Below are 26,171 nucleotides of genomic sequence, written 5' to 3'. Positions count from 1 at the left end.
ATTGAAATTTGAGAATCCATTGTAATTTCCCCTGGAAAATCAGCTAGCTTCTCAAAGGTTAGATATGCTAACTCTGTACAGAGGCCTTATCTGTCTGTGTGTAGAAGAAAGGTCTCATTGCTGGGTGTCAGACAATGCATTACTGACAGCAATGAAAGCTATGAAAGGGCTGAAGAACAGAAAAGTAGATACTGATTAAGTATACACAGAAATTAAAAAATATAATTGTGTGTGCAATGAACTATTTATGAGAAATATGCCACAGTCTGAACAAATTAGCTGTACTATACCACACTCCACATCACAAACATAAAAATTTTTTTGAGATGTTTCAAACTGTACTGTTTAACATGCACACTGAAGTTACGGCACCACTCTAACTTATTCCTGTGCCTTACTGCGAGTACATTCAACAACAGACTGCAGAGACTATGCCTTCCCTCCTACGATGCCATAACTATCTTCTGAGAACGAAAGCTGCAACTGTTATCGGGGAGTTCAGTGATTGTGAAGGGGTATTATACTGAACACTATTACTGTAATTCTTTACCATTACACTATCCAACTCCGATAGGATCTAAAAGTCAGTATTAGACTAGAGTCAAATAGGCAACTGGAATATGGCTATAACCACTTCTGTTGACTTTACATATCTTATCATCATCATCCTAACTTCAGAAAAAGAAAGAGAATGCAAAATATCAGAACAACCAAACTGCAAGCTCAACAAAAAGATGTGCACAGTCATATAAACCACTGAAATTTTGGTTCCAACTCAAAAGCAAAACCTTCAGCATATTTTCTTCTTTACACAATACAGTAGCTGGATTTCTCACAAACACACACACACACACACACAAATTATTTGGATGGAACAACTATAATGTGTGGAAGAAGGACAAAAAGGGGAAGTTTGGGGGAAGTGTGATGATTCCAACCCGTACTGAAATAAAAATTGAAAATACCATGGATGAACTTTTGGGAATGGAAACAGAGGACCATGGAGGAAAAAAATAGATATCAGCTACTACAACTCTACTACCAGACACCATAATCCCATAAGGGGTGGCCATTTAACTCTGAGTTATTTGTTTTACGGGGAGGGGCACTAACCCTCCACCAACCCACTTGCTGACACGTAGGGAGCACGTATGGTTTGGTTATATGGCTACCACCCAGTGTTGTACATGGTTTCTTGGCTTAGAGGAAACCACTTGGCTTGTCACTCAATGTAAAGCCACCTGTAAATGAAAGAAGAGTAATAAGAAGTGACAGGAAAGATGGGAGAAATAGGAAGAGAGGAGGGCAGGCACAGATAGAGAATGATAAAGGCTAAGGAAGAAGGCAGCACTACATCAAGTGAGTGGATGATGGTCGCCACCACCCACCACAACTAGTACTTTATATGCCCCCCCCCCCTCAAACTAGGGTATGGACAGAAGATTATGAACAGTTGATAAGAGTATCCATTATCAAGATAAAGATTTAACTGAATGAAGAAACAGAATAATAATCAGAGGATTTTAACTGTAGAGATGTTGACTGGGAAAGATGGATGCTGGGAAGAATGAGGAATCATGAGGAAATAAACTGATGGAAATGGTAATGGAAAACATGTTAACTCAATTAATTAAAGAGAATACAAGAATTAGAGGAGATGATGCACCATTAAGGCTGGTATTCACAAAGGACCCAAACAAATGTGAAGAACATAACCTACCAATGCCCCTTTGGTAAAAGTGATCATTTGGTTACTGAGATGGTAGTGGTGGGAACAAGGAATGGAGATGAAAAACACAGAGAAAAGAGAAGAAAAGGCAGACTTTGCTTCCCAAGGAACTTTTTCCAAAGCGTAGACTGGAGCAAAATGAATGCGATCACAAATGTTGAGATATATGAGTTTCCAACAGAAGTATACTGTATACAACAGAAGTTTGTAATTATGTCCTACAATTCTCCACAACAATGGTAAGGAAGAAAGAATGGCTTAACAATAGGTATAGAATGGCACATGAGCCATGAAACAGAGCATGGAATAAAGTGAGAAGAATGTTTAGTAAAAGGGCTTGGGAGGAATACAAGCAGGTATGAAATGAAAATGTAAGGGTGTGGACAGAGGAAGGAAGGAAATAAGAAAATGATATTGTAACTAAATGTCAAAAAGAACCTAAGTTATTTTACAGGTTTGTAAATGGTAAAATGAAAGTTAAGGACAGTATAATACAGCTGAGAGATGGAGATGAAGCTAACGAAAGAGAAGATTTGTACAAAACAATGAACAACAAGTTGCAGTCAGTCCATGTGTTGGAAGAGGAATTTAATGAACCTGAAATGGAACCCAGGATGACGAGAATGGTGGAAACTGCAGTCGACACGAATGAGGTGCTACAGCTGATAGGGACTTGGATGTGAGGAAAGCAATGGGACCAGATAGTGTGGTTGGATGGATCTTGATATGTGCTGATCAATTAGTGTGACCTGTTTATGTCATCATTAAGAGTGCTCTGGAAAACAGACAGTTACCTAAAGACTGGAAAAGACCAAAAATTGTGCCAATCTTCCAGGAGGAGATAGGGAAGATCCACTCAATTACAGACCTGTATCACTTACTAGTGTTGTTTGTAAAATCTGTGAGAAAATTATTTAAAAAAAAGATGGAATGATGGATTAAGTATTTAGAAGAAAATGAAGTGATTACGCCAAGACAAATTGGTTTTAGGGAAGGAAGATCTTGTATTACTAAACTATAAGTTTCCATGGTAGGGTAATAGATGTCATACAAGAAAGAGAGAAGGGTGAGCAGATTGTGTCTATCTAGATCTCATGAAAGCATTTAACAAGGTACCCTCTACGAGACTGCTGTGGAAGTTGAAGACCATTAGAGGAGTGCATGGGAAACTATTAAAGTGGATGGAAGATTACCTGATAGGAGGGCAGATGAGAACAATCATAAGGGAAAAGGTTTCCATCCATCCATCATCAATTACTATGTTGCCCCATGAGGAGCATAGGAACCCAGGGCTAGGCAAGTTGGTCCTGACAATAGAAAATGTGACCAGTGGAGCTCCCCAGGGCTCTGTCTAAGCCCCCAATAATGTTTCTGACATATTTAAATGACTTCCTAGAGGGTCTGAATAGTTACATGAGTATGTCTGCAGATGATGGTAAAATCATGAAACATATTAAATGTATTGATAATTGTAAAGATCTGCATGAGGACTTGGATAAACTTCACAGCTGGAGCCAGACCTGAAAAATGGATTTCGATGCCAAGAAGTGTCATGTATTAGAAATGGGAGCGAGTGAAAAATGACTGCATTGAACAGAAAATGGGCAATGAGATCAATGGTAAAAGAAAAGAGACAGACTTGGGAGTGATTATTCAGGATGCCTTGTTACCAGAAAAACATATAAACAGAATCATCAGGGGCACTTATGGATTACTGACCAATATGAGAGTGGCTTTTAATTACATGGACAAGGAAATGATGAGGTAGTTGATAGTAACTGTGATAAGACCAAGACTAGAGTATGCAGATGTGGTATGGTCACCTCATTGGACGAATCATACCAATAAACTGGAGAGAGTTCAATGGATGACTACAAGGCTGATACCATGCTTAAGGGAACTGATCTATGAGGAGAGATTGGAAAACTGAAGTTACCAACACTGCACGAGAGAAGGGAAAAAGGAGACTTGATCACAATGTTTAGATATGTATGAGAACTGGAAAAGTTGGATAGAGAGGATCTTTTTGTGTCGGATGATGGGAGAACAAGAGGTGATAACTTCAAGCTGAGGAAAAGTAGATGTCTTAATGATCTTAAAAGATTCAGTTTCCCAAGCAGAAGCACAGGTACTTGGAATGACTTAGACGAGGAGGTGGGGCAGGCAAAAAACATTCATGAGTTTAAAACTAGGCTGGATAAATGTAGATAAGGAGACAGGACAAAATGAGCTTAGCTCAATTCCTGTATACTACAAATAGGTAACTGCAAATAGGTAAATAGATACACACATGGGATTTAGTAATCCTGCCAACTACCAAATTAAATAAGTGACACCTTATCCTTGTCATGTTCTTCCCTATAAATGCTTCATCCATTCATTTTCATTCCTTGTTATGTTCTTCCCTGTAAATACTCCATCCATTCATTTCTATTCCTTGTCATTTTCTTACCTTCATGAATTTCCATACTTAGCTTTCACACATATACTCATTTACTATGGTCATCAACCTTCTTATCCTACTATACCTCCTCTCACATTCACAGTCACTCACTAACATTAATTACAGTACAGTACCTATTTTGGCAATCTATCTACATCCATTCTAACTATACAACCACACTGTATGTGCACACTCTACCCTTTTATAAGCACTTATTTAATCCACATTTTTTTTCTCCTACCCAGTCTATGCTGCCCACATATATTCCTTAGCAGGCTAATTTCCACTGCTCTTACTCTGGACCCTTCACATTTATTCCATATCAGTATAACATCTACACATTAATGTATCCACTAAAACATTTGTGTAATTGCTGCCTGCATTCATAAAATAATTCCTACCCCAAACTTTTCCTTCCCCTCACGGGAATTTTCTTTCCTCTCGGTATACTTTCTTTCAAAGGGATGGAAAAATTTTCAGGCTGTGTACCCCTGTTCAGCTAAATGACCCATTATGCTGATATAGTATTTGGCATGTGGAGCATTTAGAGACTCAGAGTCCACATCTCTCACATTGGATAATGACAACACATTCGAAATGTGGGAGGTCGCCACCACATCCATGTTGTTGGTCTGTATTCAGCCATAAATGCCATTCTTGCCAACTCCACTGCGAAGTTCATCACTCCTCAAGACATAATATCTTTTTTATAAATAATAACTCTGGAATAACATTAGCTTCAATAATCATCAGTATAAGAATCACTTGTTTACTGTCCATCTCATATGCTCATATGATGGTACTCACTTGTCTCTTCCTGTTGGAAAACAAAAGCCAGACCACTCATGTGACACTGATGGCAGATTTTCCTTTATTGGGCACGTTACCAAGGAAAATGTTTCTTGAAAAAATCTTCACATGTAATTGGCCTTAATGTTGATCTGACAGTGTCTGATCATATAATATGGATGATTATTGGAGGTTCTGTGTGAATTATCCATGTGTCAGTACACTGTCTGTTCTGTTTAGTCACGGTAAACATCTCAGCCGACATAGGAAACACTTAAAGAGATACAGATAGCACTAAAACATTAGTATATTGTTGTAAATTGTACTGATAAAATTGTACAGTGACCTCGTTCAACACTTTAAATAAATACACAGTGTAAGACAATGAGCCACAAGATGGCAAAAAAATTGCAAAGGAACTTTTGAAGAGATATGTCAAGTAAGTCCTGCAAGTTCCAATAACTTCTGCTGTTCTTAAGAAAATCTTCCCTTCTGCGCTGCTCATAAAAGGAAAGAATTTTTAATGAATAACAGTGCTGCTTAGGATTTCCTACCCATGCCTCTACAAGGGAAATTCATGTCTGAGAATACATCCATAAGTCCTTTGTTTCATATAAAGATAACTATAGCACAAGCCACCTTACATTCTTAAGATTTTCCACTCTACACTTCCTCTAAATAGAGTAAGTATCCTAAAACCTTCAAAATCACATCACATGAATGAATTTTTGTTATTGTTATAACTCCTCAGTATTCCTTATCTTCATATGCTTAAACATAAATGTGGATGCCGCGAGACGAATTCACCGATTACTGGTATGCTTAAACAAAATGTGGAAACAACATTTGTGAGATGACATTTTTGCACTATCTTTAAATGCAAATATTGCTGGAAAAAATGTGACATTTAAGAAGGTTCTTCATAATCAATCTCAGATGTAAATAATACCCTGATTTAAAGTAAAACCACTATTCTTTTACTGACATGCTTACCTATCACACCCCATACCACAACTGTCACTAAATATACGAACAAAATGCACAATCCATTTGTGGAGTACAGATTGGACAAATGTTGGATGTCACAGTGTCTCACCTGGTCATCATGCCTAAGCAATGGATATTTGTAGCCAGCAGGTATGTCTGTAGAACGAGTGGCTGGGAGGGAGGCATGGTAGATGAGGCGACATTTACGTTCAATTATCCCTTCCAGCCACGATGCACATTCATCACCACAATCAAGCCCAACCACTCTGTCATTCCACACTCTGTTGAATCAAAATAATAGATTAATGCAAAATTCACTTGCACGTACAGAATAATTATCTGAGGTCTTTTTATGGCAGTGTAAGCCACAGTGGCTTACTGGTTTGCAGTTTGCAAAGCTATCTACAAAGATGCCACCCAGATTGCATTATGGTTCAAACCTTGGAACAGGCATCTGGTGACATGTCCACCCACCCTTTGTGGGATGCTAGATGAAATGAGTACAGTACTGCACTACAGGTAACACTTACTAGATATAACTGTGGTAACCTGGATAACATAATGACCTTGTATCACAAATTAATTGGTGAATAACCTAAATTACAGATATAAGCATTGTGACTGTGCCTCATGGAGTCTGCCCCCACATTTACATTTACCACTACAGTACCTTTATAGGTCTAACTTAAGGATCAGAAATCCAGATCCTTACCAAGACTTCACAACAGGGGTTCCTGAACTTCTTCTTAATTGGCATCCCTTGTGTCATGGAACCAATGACCATGTACAGACATGAGCAAAAGTTGCTGGCAGTCCTCCGCCAATGCCGTGTCCTGCCTTATGTATTTCTCATTCCTTTCCAAATGAGTGAGTGTGTCCTTTCTTCTCATTATTCATCATTATGTGGTTCATATGCTATCACAGAAATGTACCATACAGGTACTTAATGTAACACATTCCACTGTTCCAATCAGCAGAGAAGTGTCGGCAAATTTCTGCTCATGACCGAACCTACTGTACCCCCAGTACTGAGTCACAGAACAATGGATGGTACTGTATTGTAATCTGCACAGGTTCCAATAATGATCATTGTATACTTATAGGTCAACTAAAGTGTAGTGGATGGGTAGAAGGGAATATGACAATAAATGAAGTGAAAGAATAAAGATGAGAAGCAAATACAGTACAAGAAGACAAAACAGAATTGAAAGAAAGGCAGTAAACTCAAGACAAGATTACATGGAGGTTGTTTCGTCATAGCCCTTTAGGATGACATACCACAAAGTAACACGGTAAACAATTCAGAGATGGAAATGTCACAAATGCATCTGGATATTTTGTCTACCATCTGTAAGGAGATTTAAACCATAGTGAGGAATAAGTTTAGGATAATTATAATGATACTGACTGAAAATTAGCAGAACATACTCAGTTGTGACTCTGGTGTTGGTGTCCTCTACTTGACTGAGATCAACAGTAAGGTCTACTTTGTTGAAGTAGGAGAGAGTCAGTGTATTTCCATCCACGGCTGGCCGCACCAGTACTAACCGAGGAATCTGTCGGCCAGTTATCATCTTTCCTTTATCTGAAACCACCATGAAGCTCCTGAAACAGTTATCAATGTATAAGTGTCACTTTTCTTTAGTGCTGCAGACTAGCAGAAGTTGAATGCATTTAAAAAAAAAAAAAAAAAAAAAAAAAAAAAAAAAAAAAAAAAAATTCCAGGGGGAAAAAAAAAAAGCAGCATCTGGCAAAGGAACAAGGGATATACAAAATAAAAATATAAGATTCATGGAACAAGTCCTATGTACTGTACCAGTTTTATTCTCATTATGAATCCTCTAAGTGTGAATGACAAAACCTAATGGAAATCTCTTTTCTACCCTACTAGATATGCCCCTTGAAAGTAGTGAGACATTGCATATTCCTACCTAATACCACACACAGTGCAGCCTCGTTATACAATGACCCATTATGTGATAAACTGCTACAATGATACTTAAAAAGTTATAACACTGTCTCGGTACAACGTTAAAAAATTAACTGAGACTTCACTACAACAATATTTTTGATGACTGCCTCCAAGACTCATGTGGACGCAATGTTGCACACAAGCCAAAATGGCTGACCAGTGATTACACTGATCATTGCCTTTTGTTCTATTTTGTGCATGAAAGCCCACTGAAACATTATTGTTATTGCCAAAAAACAATGCAAGTGCTTAACAAACAGTGCAGTGTGCAATATTAAGTGAAGTTATATTTCTGTCTGTGCGAAAAACTGAAATTCGTGACTTGGAAGTCATGTCAACCTTATGTAACCATCATCCCCTATCTAGAACTCTACACAGCTGACTGAGCGAAGATGCCCGCCCAGTGTTTACATTAGCTGTGATCGTTGCCTTTCATTTTATTTTGTGCATAAAAGGCCACTGGAACACCATTGTTATTACCAAATAAGAGTGCAAGTGCTTAACAAATACAGTAGTGCAGTAAGCAATATTAAGTGATACTGTATCTTTTGGTGTGGGTCGGTCATCCAGGCCCTCCAACTGTCTCCCATCCTGGGGGGGGTGGGGACCCATGGTAACAACTCTACTAGCACAGGACAAACTTCAGGTGCAAGGCAGAGGATTTTTTAGGTCATTCTAGGCTTCACAGTCGAGTTCACCCTCCCTAACCCCACTGAACCCGTTACATCAACCTCGTTATATGATAATTCGTTATGCAATTGCTCTTCACTTGATGCAATCCTATTGCATAAGAGGCTGCACTGTAGCTTACTGAAAGAAGTTTGTAGGTGTAGTATATTCAAATACAACTAAATTTAACATGGAATACATATGATGACGTACAGTCACACCTCCGTATACATCAGCTTGGTATGCAATGATCAACAGAAAGATAAGCTAAAAGTTATACTCAGTTTCTCAAAAGATGATGGTCACTTATACCATAATTGTGATGGCCACGTACGGCAATCCCATGTGTCCAAGGTGCCTCTTGCGCATGATGACAATCAGATATTTGAGCCAAGATGACAGCCTAATGTTTAAACTTGCTGTGATTGTCTCCTCTTCATTCTGTTTTGTGTGTGCAAGGCCACTGAAACACCAATGCTACAGCCAAATAATAGTGCAAGTGTGCAACAAACAGTGCAGTGTACGATATTAAGTGGAGTGATAACTTTTTGTGTATGAAATATTGAAACTTGTGACTTTGAAATTATGTGTCTGGCAAGGATGTTACCCCTAGCAGAAGGTATAGTGCTACTGAAGGCACTGAGGGCAAGCCTAAAAAGGTTAAGTTTATGAGATTTTTGGTTAAATGGCTCTTAACCCCCAATGTATCCCAAACGAACCAACGTAACATCAACCTCTGTATATGATAAATTGTTATGAGTTTTCACTTCCATACCAAGGCATGACTGTGTTTAGGGGCCAAACTACTAAAAAATATATAAATAAACTGTCAAACTGATTTGTATGTAGCTACACAGTATAGCCATTTAACATATCAAAATACATTTTCAGTACCTGTCACGCAAACTCCCACTGACCAGTCCACATTGCCCAGTCTGTGCTGTTTTGACATTTACAGGAGCAAAGGACTTGACTGGATAAATGTATAGCTTGGCTACTCTGCCAACATGTTCCCATTTCATGTCCTTCACCTCATCTTGGTTTCTGGTCAAAATGGAAAAGGATAAATAAAGACAAGTCAACTCCTCATACTTCCCTGTCCTCAACTGCATAAACAGTATTTTACAGACACTGATATGTATCAAAACAATCATTAGTGATTCAGTACTCATTATAGGATTTATATAATTTCCTTCTTTGTCATCCACTGCCTTTTTATGTACTGTGAAAGGCATCATCACAAACAAGTGATTTAGGAGTCATATGAGATACAGGGAAGCATGCATTCTTAAATATGGTACACCTTTCAAAATTAGCTACATTTCAATCATCATTATCATCCCATTCCAACTTCCAATGCTGAACAAGGGGTGAGAAGCATACAGAAACCAGAAGAGGAAAACAGCAAGGTATGCATTAGCAAAATAAAAATAAAATAAAATAAAGGGGGGACATTCATTCCTTAATCTATCTATCTACAGCCAAATGTCATAATCCCATAAGGGGTGGCTGTTTGAGTTAGCTGTTTTACAGGGAGGGACACTAACCCTCCGCCAACCCACTTGCTGACATGTAGGGAACACGTATGGGTTCATTATATGGTTACTACCCAGCAATGTAAATGGTATCCTGGCTGACAGGAAACCATTAGGCTTGTCACTCAATGTAAAGCCACTGAAGGGGAGAGAATAGTAATATTTAGAGACAGGAAAGAGTCACGTGGAGAGACAGGCTGACGAATGAGGATATAAAGGAGCGTTGTGGTGTGGATGTGATAGGAAGCGTTATGAGGAACACACTGAGGTGGTTTGGCCATGTGGAGAGGATGGAGGGTGAAAGACTGACGAAGAGAGTGTATGTGAGTGAGGTGGAGGGGGGAAAAGGGAGGGGGAGGCCGAGGATGAGATGGAGGGATGGGGTGGAGAGGTATATGAGAGAGGGGGGTGTGAGTTGGGAGCAGGGCAGTGAAATGGCGGGCGACAGGGCGACTTGGAGGCGATTTGTTTGTGGCCACCCCAAACGGGATTGAGGCGTCTGGCAATAGACAGACAGATAGATAGAAAGATGGGAGAAATAGGAAGAGAGGAGGGCAGACACAGAAAAAGAATGATAAAGGTGATGGGTGAAGTATTCAACACTACATAAAGTGAGTGAATGATGGTCGCCACCACCTACCACCACTCCCTAATCTATCTACCTATTGCCAGATGCCTTAAACCCATAAGAGGTGGCCACAAACAGACAGCCTTCATGTTGCCCTGTCTACCAACATTTTGTTGCCCTGCCCCCAGCTCACAACCCTTTCTCATATACCTCCACTCCATCCTTCCATCTCATCCTTGGCCTCCCCCTCCCTCTCTCCCCCCTTCACCTCACTCACATGCACTCTCCCCATTGGTCTCTTGCTCTCCATCTCTCCACATGGTCACACCACCTCAAAGTATTTTTCCTAATGCTTTCTATCCCATCCACATCCACACCACAATGCTCCTTCACTTCCTCATTTGTCAGTCTGTCTCTTCATGTAACTCCACATGCTCCTCTCAAATAGCTCAGTTCCACTGCTCTCCCTCTTGACTTGCATCCTTCCAAGAAGGTCCAAGCTTCATTTCCATACGTTAGAGTTGGTATGACAATACTATCATGCAGAAACTATTTTACTTCCATGCTCACTTCCTTGTTTCTTAGCACTGTTTTCAAAGACCCAGCAACATTTCTACCTTGTTTTACCAAGTATATAGATAGATAGATAGATAGATAGACAGATATATACATACATACATACACAGGCAACCCCCAATTTCGCGGGGGTTAGGGGACACAGACCCCTGTGAATTTGGAATTTCCATGTAACTTTGACACCCCCCAAAAATGCCCCTGTGGTAGCCTATAACCCCTGTAAGCCCTTAGAAACCATCACAGGAACCTAAACCTGGCTTACAACAGCATAAATGTATACTATACTACTGTAGAGTACAGTACTGCATAAAATTTACTTCAATTTGAAATAACCTGTAAAAGACTAATTTTGTTGTTGCTGACACTACAGCAGTGTGCATAGACCTAAAAAAAAACATATCTGGGACCAGAAAACATCATAAAATATCACAAAATATACTAAAGTACTGTATAAAACTTTAATAACATATCACTCATGGGACCAGTGCCTACTCTACCATTCATATTGCGCATTACAATCACTTTGTAACTCCTGGGAATTTCTCCTACTACTTCATCCAGCTCATCCCAAAACCTGTCTTTCTCTCTCACTCTTGTCCTCTCACACACACACACACACACACACACACACACACACACACACACATGCCACTCGCCAGCTCAGTGGTTACGCTCTCACCTAGCATCTGCTAAGACAGAGGTTCGTGCCTTGCTCGGGACGTGAAAAGTTTCACTGACAAAGTGGGTGGGTACTGTCCCTCTTGAGCAATGGTATGGGTGTGTGAAGGTCAGGGCTCTGCCCTTAGATCGGACTATACGAGCTCTCAGTTTTCTTCCGGGAGGGTAAAAAGCTGACAATCACAACAATCACGTGATCCTGACCGACTCAGTGAATTAGCCCCACACCCACCCATCCACCCATCCACCCACCCACCCTCCCACCCACACACACATACACACCATACTCTTTCATGTACTATCATAAACCCCCAGAGTAAAGTCAAACCCAGTAAAGCAAAACTTCAGACAAAAGCCGAGGCAGGGGGTCAGCGGCTCACGATACATACTTACACATATATATATATATATATACATATATAAATATACACACACACACACACACACACACACACACACACATGAGGTGCTACCCAAAAGTTCCAGTAATTTGAACAGGAGCCAACCATTTGCAGTTTTGCCTTTTGCCACTAGGAGGAGTCAGCAGCACCCCTTGTGCATCAGTGTGGCCCTGGCAGTGTCTGTGAGCAGATTTGTTGTTGAGCTATGCCTACTATTGTAACGTGGCATGTAGGTGGTTTGGTGGTTTTGCAATGGCGGACCAATGGTGCAGCAATGTCAAGTCGATGTTGATCTTCAATATCCAATGAACTGTTCACAAGGAATTTGTCCCACCAGGTCAGTCTGTCAATGGAAAGTTTTACTGTGAAGTTTTGCAGTGTCTGAGGGAGAATATCTGCCGCAAACGTCCAGAACAGTGGAAGAACAGGGACTGGGTCCTGCATCATGACAACGCCCTCGCCCACACATCAATTGTTGCCCAGGAGTTCCTGGCCTCCACTAACACGGTAGTCATTCCCCACCCATCCTGTTCACCTGATCTTGCCCCCTGTGACTTTTTCCTGTTTCTGAAGCTGAAATTACGACCGAAAGGGCATCGATTTGACTCGATTGAGGAGATTCAGGCAGAATTGCAGGAGGTGCTCAAGACCATCACGCCTGAAGCCTTCCAAGGATGCATAGACTCGTGGAAAAAATGCTGGGACCACTGTATACATGCCCAAGGGGACTACTTCAAAGGCAACAGTGAGAGCTAGGGGGTAAGGTAACTTATTCCTACAATATTCAAATTAGTGGAACTTTTGGGCAGCACCCAATACAATATATACTGTATAGATAGATAGATAGATAGATACAGATAGACAGATATCATCTATCTATCTATCTATCTATATATACTCTCTCTCTCTCTCTCTATATATATATACTGCATATAAATCCATCCATTCATCATCCAATCCTACGTTGCCCCATGAGGAGCATAGGAGCCTGGGGCTAGGCAAGTTGGTCCTGATATTTAAGATGAAAGTGACCAGCCTCATTCATCCCTGAGTGGCATTATGCTATGTGAGCAATAACCCCAACCATCCTTTGGACATAAACCTTCACCAGCTCAATCCGACTGGAGCACTGCAATTACCCAATAAACCACTAGGCACCAAAATTTGGTTATATGGTTACCATCCAGCATAGTGAATGGTTTCCTGGTGTACGGGAAACCATTTGGCTTGTCACTCAGTGTAGAGTCACCCATAGGCAGAAGGAAAGGGAAAGAATGAAGGAAAGAAAGACAAAATAGGGAGTGTAAAGTCACCCGCAGGCAGAAGGACGAGGAAGGAATGAAGGAAAGACGGAAGGGGAAAGAAGGGAGGAGAGGAAAGGTCAGACACCCGATAGCAGCACTACATTAAGTGGGTGGATGATAAGCACCCCCATCTACCATTATATATACATATACAGTATATATATATATATATATATATATATATATATATATAAGGTATATACAGTTTGTCCTCGCCTAACACGGTTTGCTGTAATGCGATATTGCTCTAACACGGCACGATTTTGCAGATGGAAATAAACATTTCAACGCAGGCACTGTTAGTGTAATGTGGTAATTTGAGTCTCTCACTTTGACAGCGACCCTTCCCTTGCAAGGTGTAATGACGTGATTAAGCAGACTGTTGATGCAGTCAGCATTTACAATCGTATGCACACTGACTGAGACATGCTGTCGCTGGTCCACAGCAAGAGGATATCCAACGACAGCAAGATGATGAAGCTATGGACGACCTAGAAAGTGATGTTTGGAGTGTTGCTAGTGAAACAGACTTTGATAGATTTTAGTGTGAGTTCTCCCCCTCTACCTCATCTCCGGCGACATATGTCTGCAATTCGCCTCACATAGGGTACAATACAAAAAGTTAAAAAAGTCTTATTGACCTAATGTATTTTTTATAACCATATTAATGCTTTTAGGATGTTTAAATTAGGGGTTATGAAAAAATTTTGCACCACAAAGGGAGGAAAAAATGGACTTTGGGCAGGGGTGTGGAAGGAAATAGGAATTTTCAAGAGTCCCTGCATCAGGCGAGGACAGACAGTATATACAGTATATCTATATCTATTTCTATGTAACTATCTATGTATCTATCTATCTATGTATCTATATATATATATATATATATCATCATCATCATCAGCCGTTGAGGTCCACTGCAGGACCGGCCTATCCCTACCGAAGCAGGGACGATACAGCCAATGTATCTCTACCCAGTGGCTTAGGCTGTCTGGTAGAGACTGTACTGTATGTATGGTGAGAAGTTCTTGTGAGTGTGATTGTAGTGTTGTAGTGGTTTTGGATGTGTGTGTAGTCTGTGAACCAAGTGTAATTAGCCCGCCTTAAGCTGACTGGGTGCAAGCATACTAGGATGCGACACTTGTTAAACCACAGCACCCCTTGTGTCCACCAAAGTAGCAAGTGGCTTGCTGAACACTTCCAAAAGTTTTTACAACTCTGGAGGGAGGCGAACCCACATTCACCAGCGAGCGAAATGCACACTCTACCATTGTACCACAGAGGCTCCTACACTCAATCCTTGTAAATCGTGGCAATTTGGGTCTGGACCACTGCCGCGATTTACAAATTCCGTGGCTTATAAATAATAACACTTATGTGAAAAATGAATTTGGGTCTGGACTTTGGCCAACCACCCCCCACAGCACCCTACCTACACCTATCTAGGCACCATCAAACACAAACATACAAATTTAGGAATATTCAGTGCATGTATTTAATAGAAATAAGCAATGTTAAGGAATTTCACCTTAATCCTATGACGATATTGCTTTAGTGAATGGAGTGGGGTGGTGTTGGGAAGAACTTAGAACCTCTCAGCATGTGGTGGGGGTGCTCCCTCAAGCTGTTCTCCCTTCTCCAGCTCCTCTGACTCCCTCAGGAAGTCCTCAAAGTCTGCCTCAGAGATGACAGATGCTACATCATCCACGTCCTCCGTGTGTGAAGGGCCAGGCTGTGGTTCAGGCTCAGCTTCTGCCCTTACCCAGGCAAAATAGTGGGTGATGAGTTCCTGATGTTTCTCATTAACTCTGCGGCATTAGTATGCACACTTGCCACCAGGGACGGGTGGCAATTGGTTGTTGGGTCGCGATTTTCAAATTGAATGCCGCGGTTTACGATTCTCCTCGGAAAAGGCCCACTTCGGTGCCTAGATCCACATTTTTTGTGACTTAACAGCGATTAAAGGGTGCCGGCAGTCTGACAGCCACTTAGCTGTGATTTACAAATCCGTGATTTATAAACACGCGATTTACGAGGGTTGAGTGTATATACTGTATACATGTATATATATACTGAAATTCATGCACATCAGTAATATGGCATTTCTCTCCTTACACAAGCATGATAGGTTAGTAAGAAATCTTAATTTGTGTACAAAACTGTCTACTGCTTTCTATTAATTATAAATAAATATATGCTATTATGACACATTTTCCAATACTGTGATAACCTACAAAAACAACTCCTTTCTTTATTTACCATATCTCTCACTAGCCAGCTGAACTAAGTACTGTATAGCTTTGGAACTCACCGTAGCCGTGGCACTATAACCTTCATGTTTGCCTGACTTCGGGACCTCTTGCGGTGCAACCAGTAAATGTAGGTGAGTGCAGCAACTGTAAGAGTCACCAAACAGCCAGTCGCCACAAGCTTGGGAGAGTTCATTGGTCTGTGGCTGAAAATGAGAAGACTGTTTGGCAATACTGTAGTTTCTGAATCTCTCCTGGTCCTGATATAATACCATGCTTTTGTTACATCCCAGAATGTGGGATCAACTTATACAGCGCACTTAGTTGTGATCTTTAAATTTCTCAAGTGATATATGTCATGGGCTTTGTTTGCAAGCTTTGGTAGCCTGACAATTGTTTCCAATCATTACAATAATGCATACTGGGACACATTAAATACAGTATAGTACTCATAACATCATACTTTGCTTTACTCATTCACTTTAAATCCATCAGGCTCTCTCTTCTACTACAACAGATTCAGATCAGTATATGATAAACGAATAATGCTTGATGTAACTAAAGCTTGGATGTATCACAGACTGTATTAATGTGCATACATATTAGCTGTGTCAGTTCAGCATGCAGAAGGTCGGCTCAATACACTAGGATATGCCTGGCAGCACAGGCTTTACAGTTCACGCTTTTGAGCTCAGCATTTCTCTCATGCATCATCTGTTGATAGCACCATACACATTAACACCAATTTACACCAATTTATCTAACAGGTATAGCCTACTGAAACATGCTGGGACCACCTCATTCTGGATTTGCATGGATGGAATACCATGGAAGATCCATTAAGCCTGTTTTAAAGATACAAATATTAATATGTTGCCTATCCCTGCCATATTACTGTACTTGACCGAACTTGCGTCCAGCAAATACATCAACACAGTACTGCATAAAGGAATAATGATAAGATGAGAAATCTTTCAAAATTATAAATGATGATTAAAGAAAAAGTATCATACTGAAACTAAATGAATGGATCTTGAATCTGGCTCTTGTTAGGGTATTTTTTTTTTTTTTTGGGGGGGGGGGGGGGGGACAATCTTGTGGGCTTCAAGCCTTTAGTTCCTTGAAGAAAAAAAAAAAAAATCTCTTTCTAGACTTGCAGCCATGTGTTTAAAACTGAAATGGTGAAGGGGAATGGAAGCCCTCATTTTTTAACGATAATTAATCAGGAGTAGATATAACATGTTTATCCTGGAATCACTGCTGGCTGCACTTTGTAATGGTGGACAAAGGCTGATCAAATTTATTACCAAGGGCATTTCATACATGTCCAGCAAAAATTAGGAACTCATAAAAAAAAAAATAAAATCCAGTAAAATTTAATTACAGTACTGTACGGTATATGAAACTCCATCTATCCAATCAGTCATGTGCTTTGGATTTGGAGAACGCAAATGACAGAGTGGATAGACAAGGGATGTGGAAAATATTAAGAGTAAATGGGAAGTTGTTGAATGCTGTGAAGAGTATGTATGAGGGTACTACGGCTGCAGTGTGTGTGCATACTGTAGAGAACTGAGTGAATTTTTCATAATGTTGGATTGAAACAGGGATGTGACATGTCACCATGGTTGTCCAATCTGTATATGGATGGGGTTATAAAAGAAATACGAGGTAAGGCACTTGTTGCTGGGATAGCCCTAATGAGGGAGGGCAGTGTTTGGAAACTTCCTGTACTGTTGTTTGCACATGATACTGTATTGTTAAGTGAAGATGAAGGGGAACTGCAGCGCTTGGCGAATGAGTTTGGGAGAGTGTGTAAGAAATGAAATCTAAAGGTGAACGTAAGAAAGAGTAAAGTTATGGTCTTCGAGAGAAACTAAGTCAGTGAATGTACAGTGAGGCTGGAGGATGAGGAAATGGAAAATGTGAGTGCATTTAAGTGGGTAGTGTGATATGGAAGGAAGTTTGGGGGATGAAGTGCTTGAAATGGTACAACAATGAAAAAAGGTTGCTGGTTCTTTGAAAGCAGTGATAAGAAATAGGGAAGTAAGTATGGAAATATAAAAGTCGCTGCATTATAGTACTGTGATGCCAACTACCGGTATAATGTATGGAAGTGAAACTTGGACCTTATTGGAAGGACACATATTATGAGAGCAGTGGAAGAGTTATTTGAGAGGAGCATGTGGAGTTACATGGAGAGGCAGACTGACAAATAGGGAAGTGAAGGAATGTTGTGGTGTGGCTGTGGATGTGGTAGAAAGCATTAGGAGAAATACACAGAGGTACTTTGGCCATGTGGAGAGGATGGAGTGAGAAACTAACAAGGAGAGTGTATGTGAGTGAGGTGGAGGGGGGGAAGAGGAAGGGGGAGGTCAAGGATGAGATGGAGGGATGGAGTGGACAGGTATATGAGAGAAGGGGATGCGAGCTGGAGGAAGGGGAGTGAAATGCCTGGGGACAGGATGACATGGAGGATTAAAGCATCTGGCAATAAACAGATTGATAGACAGACAGATATTCTGTGACGGAAAAAAATCTGATGAGTGAAAACTACTTAGGTTATGAGTAGGACTGAAAAATGCCAGCACTACAACCAAAGGACTAAAGGTTTGGACTGACGGATGTCCTGGTTAGAACCAAAGAAGGGTATGGTTAAAACCAATGGATGACACTTTCTCGGGTATATTAGGTTCCCTTAGGTTTAGCTTGTGCATTGGCCACAAAATGACCCTCCAAACAATGGATAATTTTTATTACCAATGAATGGCAAGGTCAGGACCGAAGAATGATAATGTTAGATCCAAAGATGTCCTGGTCACAACCAAAGTGCATGACTTTTTCTGACTGATTGGGTCCTCTTACATTTAGTTTGTGTGTTTGGATTTCCAGTTTTCGAGGTCTTCTCATTCACCATTCCCGCCTGCTGTTTTTAATCCCATATCTTTCCTTATCTTCACAATTTCTTCCCATTTTGAGTGGAGTTTCAGACTGCTGGACTACTGGGGTATGAGGTGTCTCCCAACCTTGAAACAACTATATATCATAAACTAATCACCAATGCAACTGGAAGATAATGAAAAATGTGATGACAATCAAAACTTGGGGGACAGACTTCTACTGCTTCCAAAGCATATCACTTCACTCATGGGCCATGGCCATTAATAATAAAAACTCATTCATATACTGACAGTCTCGACCAAAATACATTAACCTCACAAAATACATTACATAGCAGGTATCAAGGGTGCGACGAATGGTTCCTAGACAATACGTCGTCAAAACTTAAGACGATTCCCCGTCAAAATTCGCACCCCGTCACTCTAAAGATTACTGCTATAAAAATCTCTTTCATGGGGAACTATCAAGGTCTAGACTTTGGATACTATTTATAAGTTGTACATTTTGACAATAATTACCTTTCTACCTCGCTTTTGACGACTCTGAATTACATTCTGGCGTCACTCATAGCTGTCCACATTAATTTTTATTGGTATTAGTACATCTTCGATATATTTTAAAATGACTCTGAAGATATAAAAGTACCGTATATATTCATCTCAAATAACAATATTCAGTGTCTTGCGTCTAATCGACCACAGCGTACGCAACCTGTGGGAAAAGATGTGCCTCAACAGATGAAGCGAAGAAGGATCCAGTATTTCCATTTTTCTTTGCACTGGAAACGTTACGTTCTATAAGAGCTGCCCCATCGTCTCAAGCAGTAATGAATGAATTAGAAATAAGAATGGGTTAAAGGGATGAATAACATCCTCCTAATCAGTATTTCTGTTATAGGGGGATATTCCTAGTCTAATGGGGTTCTTCAGTCGCTCAGGTCAGGCACGCGTTCACGTGAGGTCGGTCAGTTCAGGGATCTCCTGGCGTTCCTGATTTAGCTAGTTGTACCCACCTGTTGTGAGAATTGTCAGTGAGTTTAGGGACCTGTGATAGTGTTCTGCTAGTGTGTTGTAGTGACCGGCGTTAGTGTTCTGCTACTGTGTTGTAGTGACCTGTGATATTGTTGTGGTAGGGTGCTGTAGTGATACATGTGATAGCGTTGTGCTAGTGACCTGTGAAAGTGTTGTGTTTGTGTGTTGGAGTGACCCGTGATACCTCTGTGTGCATTTGTGTGTGATTTCCTCTACGGAGAGTTGTGTCCCCGCTGCAAGTTTTGAGAAAAACTACATTGAGTTACAGGAAGAACTTCTCACACTGAAGCGGGAGGTAAAGGTTCTCAGGCAGGAGAACTCAGAAATGAGGGAACTGTTGGAGGAGTGAGAAAAAAAGGCTGAAGGTTGGACACTTGTCCACAAGAGTGCAACAAAGTTCACCCTTAAGAAACAAGCGGAGATAAGAACCACAAATGCATTCGATGCATTACATGACCAATGTGAAGGGAAGGCAGAGAGGGAAGTAGAGAAGGACGGTGGACTTCCCGTACTGGTAAGTGTAATGTTAAGTGAAATTAGGCTCGACTTCTCGTTCCTATTTCACCTAACGTGGAGCGGGGTCCTCTTTTGAGACCGGAGCTAGTGCAATAAAGAGAGGCAGGACACAAAAACTCTAGGCAACAACCTTTACACGTATATTACCACAGTCAGACACAGGACAAATCAGCAGATATTACAACACAATATATAACAATAAAAAACCTTATCTAGGATATGTGTATCTCGCAGGATACTTGCTTGTCTGATACTAATGACAACACAACAATCTTAGTGTATCAGGAATGCAGTAAATATAGACGCGCGCGCACAGGGGCGCGGGGGGGGGGGAGTTGTGTTTCACTAGGAGGAGATAGGGGAGGTGCGGGGAGTGCCTTGGGACGGCTAAGAGAAAGTTATGATAATACTGGAAGGCGGCAGATATTAGCCGTGAAGTTTATATGGTTTCCACTAGCCAAAATACTTTGGTAAATGAATCTGATCCTTGATTTACACTTACTTGAGATTTGGGAGTGAGAGCGAGTGGTAAACAAGATTTTATGGGTAGCGTGGAGGGAAGGAGAGAATACTGTTAATATTTCCTTTCACAATATTCCTTCACAGTAATGGGGGGTATGACTTTATAGGCACAGGCTTATTAATTATATAACAGAGATGTCACTCACATGTATAGTCAACAGATCTCGTTCCACAGCGTGGGGGAAAGATAGATTACCATTAATACTTCCTTTCACAATATTCCCTCACAGCAATGGGGGTATGTCTTCAGAGGCATAGGCCTATTAATTATATAACAGGGATGTCACTCGCACGTATAGTCAATCAGATCTTAGTCCACATTCTCGTCCTTTAACTTCTCACTGTGATCTGATTTGCCCCGATAAGCACTGTATGAAATCACTGCACAATACTTACACTAGGGGAGAGTCACACTTAACCTAAATCACTCATGTTACAATATCACACGTATTCATCACGGGGATAGGCAGGAACATGACATTGGTGATCCTGCTGGGCTAGGGGCACCGTCAATGCGGGGCGTGCCGAGAGGGCACGGGGCGGCTCGCAAGGGCGTCCTCTCGTGTCCAGAACTCCCTGTGGCTTCCGGACTTGGCTCCGGCGTGTGGCCCTCGGGACTGGTGCCGAATAGCTCCAGGAACCTCTGTGACAGGTCCCGGCGTCGTGGGGGCGTGGAGAGATCTCGCCCGAGTGTTCTGGGGAGAACCGAGAGAGACTGTGGGCTGCGGTTTCCAGCGTCTAGGGGCGCCGTCAGGGGAGGACTGCGGCAGCGACTTCCACTGGGGTCCGTCAAGTGCGTCTGCTCTAGAGACAGGCGTAGAGAACAGAGACCAGGGGAGGCTGGGAGGCCTGTCTGGGTCACTCTGGGACAGGGAGCCTGGGCTTCGGTCTCCGGCCGTGGGAACGTCCCTCTCCTTTGCACGCCCTCGGAGCGACCATAGATCGTCTCACGAGGGAGGGAGCGACAATAGGTCGTTCCTACCACGACACTCTCGGAGCGACCATAGATCGTCTCACGAGGACGGGAGCGACCATAGATCGTCTCTACCGGAGCACCTTGGGAGCAATCATAGATCGTCTCTACCGGAACACCTTGGGAGCGACCATAGATCGTCTCTACCTGAACACTTTGGGAGCGACCATTGATCGTCTCTACCGGAGCACCTTGGGAGCGACCATAGATCATCTCTACCGGAACACCTTGGGAGCGACCATAGATCGTCTCTACCGGAACACCTTGGGAACGACCATAGATCGTCTCTACCTGAACACCTTGGGAGCGACCATTGATCGTCTCTACCTGAACACCTTGGGAGCGACCATTGATCATCTCTACCTGAACACCTTGGGAGCGACCATTGATCGTCTCTACCTGAGCACTTTGGGAGCGACCATTGATCGTCTCTACCTGAACACTTTGGAAGCGACCATTGATCGTCTCTACCGGAACAACTTGGGAGCAACCATTGATCGTCTCTACCGGAACACCTTGGGAGCGACCATTGATCGTCTCTACCGGAACACTTTGGGAGCGACCATTGATCGTCTCTACCTGAACACTTTGGGAGCGACCATTGATCGTCTCTACTGGAACACTTTGGGAGCGACCATCGATCGTCTCTACCTGAACACCTTGGGAGCGACCATTGATCGTCTCTACCTGAACACTTTGGGAGCGACCATTGATCGTCTCTACCTGAACATTTTGGGAGCAACCATAGATCGTCTCTACCGAAACACTTTGGGAGCGACCATAGATCGTCTCTACCAGAGGGGCGCCGTCTGGAGTTTGATTCCTAACTCCAGCCCTAGCTACCTCAGCAATTCCACTACGCGAAGGTAGTGTCCTCCTACGGTGGCGGCGGCGTGGTGGCTGCATGTCACAGGGGCGCACGGCCCGGGCTGACATGCGTCGCTGTTGCCCGGAGTGGTGGTGGCTGGTGGCGGCTACCCCGTGGGGTCCGTGTGGGGGTGTCGGCATATTTGCGGGCAAACTATGCTGTTCTTGGTTTGCCCTGTCGTCGGGGATACTATGGTATTCTTCGGGGACACTGTTCAAGCCACGCATTTTAGTAACTATACTAAGAACAAGAAAGGTGAAATGCGTGGCTTTAACAGTACTCCCGAGGAAACTCCCGGAGAATACCATAGTATCCCCGACGACAGGGCGAACCAGGAACAACAGAGTTTGCCCACAAGCATGCCGACACCCCCACACGGACCCCACGGGGCAGCCGCCACCAGCCACCACCACTCCGGGCAACAACGACGCATGTCAGCCCGGGCCGTGCGCCCCTGTGACATACAGCCACCACGCCGCCGCCACCGTAGGCGAAAGACACTACCTTCGCGTGGCGGAATCACTGAGTTAGCTAGGGGTGGAGTTAGAACTAATACTCCAGACAGCGCCCCTCTGGTAGAGACAATCTATGGTCGCTCCCAAAGTGTTTCGGTAGAGACGATCAATGGTCGCTCCCATAGTGTTCAGGTAGAGACGATCAATGGTCGCTCCCACAGTGTCCAGGTAGAGACGATCAATGGTCGCTCCCACAGTGTCCAGGTAGAGACGATCAATGGTCGCTCCCTTAGTGTTCCAGTTGAGACGATCAATGGTCGCTCCCACAGTGTCCAGGTAGAGACGATCAATGGTCGCTCCCTTAGCGTTCCGGTAGAGACGATCAATGGTCGCTCCCGCAGTGTCCAGGTAGGGACGATCAATGGTCGCTCCCTTAGTGTTCCTGTAGAGACGATCAATGGTTGCTCCCACAGTGTCCAGGTTGAGACGATCAATGGTCGCTCCCTTAGTGTTCCAGTTGAGACGATCAATGGTCGCTCCCACAGTGTCCAGGTAGAGACGATCAATGGTCGCTCCCTTAGTGCTCCGGTAGAGACGATCAATGGTCGCTCCCACAGTGTCCAGGTACAGACAATGGTCGCTCCCTTAGTATTCCGGTAGAGACGATCAATGGTCGCTCCCACTGTGTCCAGGTAGAGACGATCAATGGTCACTCCCTTAGTGTTCCAGTAGAGACGATCAATGGTCGCTCCCACAGTGTCCAGGTTGAGACGATCAATGGTCGCTCCCTTAGTGCTCCGGTAGAGACGATCAATGGTCGCTCCCACAGTGTCCAGGTAGAGACGATCAATGGTCGCTCCCTTAGTGCTCCGGTAGAGACGATCAATGGTCGCTCCCACAGTGTCCAGGTAGAGACGATCAATGGTCGCTCCCTTAGTGTCCCGGTAGAGACGATCAATGGTCGCTCCCACAGTGTCCAGGTAGAGACGATCAATGGTCGCTCCCACAGTGTTCGGGTAGAGACGATCAATGGTTGCTCCCCCAGTGTCCAGGTAGAGACGATCTATGGTCGCTCCCAGGGCGTGTCTAGGAGATCGACGTCTCCACGACCGGAGATTGAACTCCAGGTGTCCTGTCCCAGAACATCCCGGACAGACCTCCCTGCCTCCCCCGGTCTCTGTTCTTTACGCCTGGCCCTAGAGCAGACACACCTGTCGGGCCCCAGTGACAGTCGCTGCCGCAGTCCTCCCCTGACGGCGCCTCTAGACATTGGAGACCGCAGCCCGTCGTCTCTCTCGGCCCTCCCCAGGACACCCGGGCGAGACCTCTCCACGCCCCCACGACGCCGGGACCTGACACAGAGGTTCCGGGACCTATTTGGCCCCAGTCCCAAGGGCCTTACACCGGAGCCCAGTCCGGAAGCCACAGGGAGACCCGGACACGAGAGGACGCCCTTGCGAGCCGCCCCGTGCCCTCTCGGCTCGCCCTGTCTTGACGGTGCCCCTAGCTCAGCCGGATCACCAATGTCGTGTCCCTGTTTTCTTCCCTGAGAGAATACGGGCGATAATGTAACAATAGTGAATTAGGTTAAGTGTGACTCTCTCTCTCCTAGAACAAGTATTGTGCAGTGAATCTATGTGATGTATATCGGGGTAAATCAGATCACAATGAGAAGTTAGAGGTCGAGAATGTGGACTAAGATCTGAGTGAAAATATGTGCGAGTGTCACCCCGGATATCTATAAAGACATACCCCCATTGCTGGAAGAAAGACTGTGAGGAAGAAATGTCATTAGTGCTCTCTCTCTCCCCACGCTGAAACAAGATCTATTGGCTAGCCGCGAAGTAATATTGTGAAAGTAGTATTAAGAGTATTTCGCCCTTGTTCCGCGTTGTGAAGCGAGATTCTATGTACTATACCTATACCTGGAGGGCCTCTCTGACAGATGTGTAATTAGTAAGCCTGTGCCTAAAGAGACATACCCCCATTCCAACGAGAAAATATCAAGAAAGGAAGTATTAATCATATTCCCTCCCTCCTCACGCTACCCCTAAAGCCCTCTCTATTACTCGCTCACGCTCTTAAAACTAAAGTAAGTGTCGATCAAGAATCAGAGTTATTTGCCAAAGTACCTTCACTAGCAGAAACCGTATAAACTCCCCTGCTAATATCTGTCGTCTTCCAATATTACTATAACTTTCTCCTCGCCGTTTTAAGTCATTCTCCGCGCCTCCCCTATCTCCTCCTAGTGAGTCACAACCCCCTTCCCCCCCCCCCTCCTCCGCGCACCTGTATTTACTGCACTCCTAATACTCTAGGATTGTTGTGTTGTCATTAGTATCTAGAAAGCAAGTATCCTGCGAGATGCACATATCTTAGATAAGGTTTTATATTGCTCTATATTGTGTTGTAATATCTGCTGAAATGTCCTGTGTCTGACTGTGGTAATATATGTGTATGGTGTTGCCGAAAGTTTTTATGTCCTGCCTCTCTTTATTGCACTAGCTCCGGTCTCGAAAGAGAACCCCGCTCCACGTTGGGTGAAATAGGAACGAGAAGTCGAGCCTAATTCTACCCAGCATTACAAAAGGTAAGAAAAATGTTGTCATTGTTGAAGACTCCCAGGTAAGATACCTAAACAGAGCCATGTATACTCCACTCACTAAACATGTGCGTCTTGCGGGGGCCAGGGTGAGTAATGTGATAGAAAATTTTTCAAATATCGTGCAGGATAGTGGACACAAACACCCTGTGTGCCTCAGTGTAGGAGGCAGTGATATTGGTAGACGTACGGTAAGAGTGAGGTACTGTGGCAGCAGTAGGCCTACGAGGTTATGCTGGAGAAGGTTAGGGATATGGAAGGGACCCCTGTAGTACTCGGTGTTTTGCCTAGGAGGGGAGTTGGGAGGGAATGGATGAGTAGGGCGATAGGTTTTAACTGCCGCCTTGAAAGGTATTGCAAAGATAATGCAATACCTTTCATAAACAGCTGGGATCGGTTTTATGGA

At 43.1% G+C, this 26,171-nt stretch overlaps 1 protein-coding gene across 3 annotated transcripts in view; it reads right to left on the bottom strand.

Annotated features, from left to right (window-relative positions):
- Window positions 1-18,806, bottom strand: part of LOC145412922 (mitochondrial amidoxime-reducing component 1-like) — a 31,584-nt gene extending 12,778 nt beyond the window's left edge. For 2 of the 3 annotated variants that reach the window (XM_080282725.1, XM_080282726.1), the window contains exons 1-5: window positions 18,763-18,806; window positions 15,960-16,103; window positions 9,484-9,633; window positions 7,377-7,553; window positions 6,058-6,229 (exon numbers count right to left, since the gene is read on the bottom strand). In XM_080282725.1, the coding sequence (XP_080138851.1) occupies window positions 6,058-6,229; window positions 7,377-7,553; window positions 9,484-9,633; window positions 15,960-16,093 (633 nt within the window). In that variant the 5' untranslated portion in view covers window positions 16,094-16,103; window positions 18,763-18,806. The remainder of the gene's footprint in view (window positions 1-6,057; window positions 6,230-7,376; window positions 7,554-9,483; window positions 9,634-15,959; window positions 16,104-18,762) is intronic. The other variant, XM_080282727.1, reaches the window with a different exon arrangement.
- Between the last annotated feature and the right edge of the window lie 7,365 nt (window positions 18,807-26,171).

The sequence above is a fragment of the Coenobita brevimanus genome, chromosome 94 (genome assembly GCF_032717465.1).
Source record: "Coenobita brevimanus isolate Jiangsu-jjx chromosome 94, ASM3271746v2, whole genome shotgun sequence".
Taxonomy (NCBI): domain Eukaryota; kingdom Metazoa; phylum Arthropoda; class Malacostraca; order Decapoda; family Coenobitidae; genus Coenobita; species Coenobita brevimanus.
This window is presented reverse-complemented; position numbering and strand designations above follow the sequence as displayed.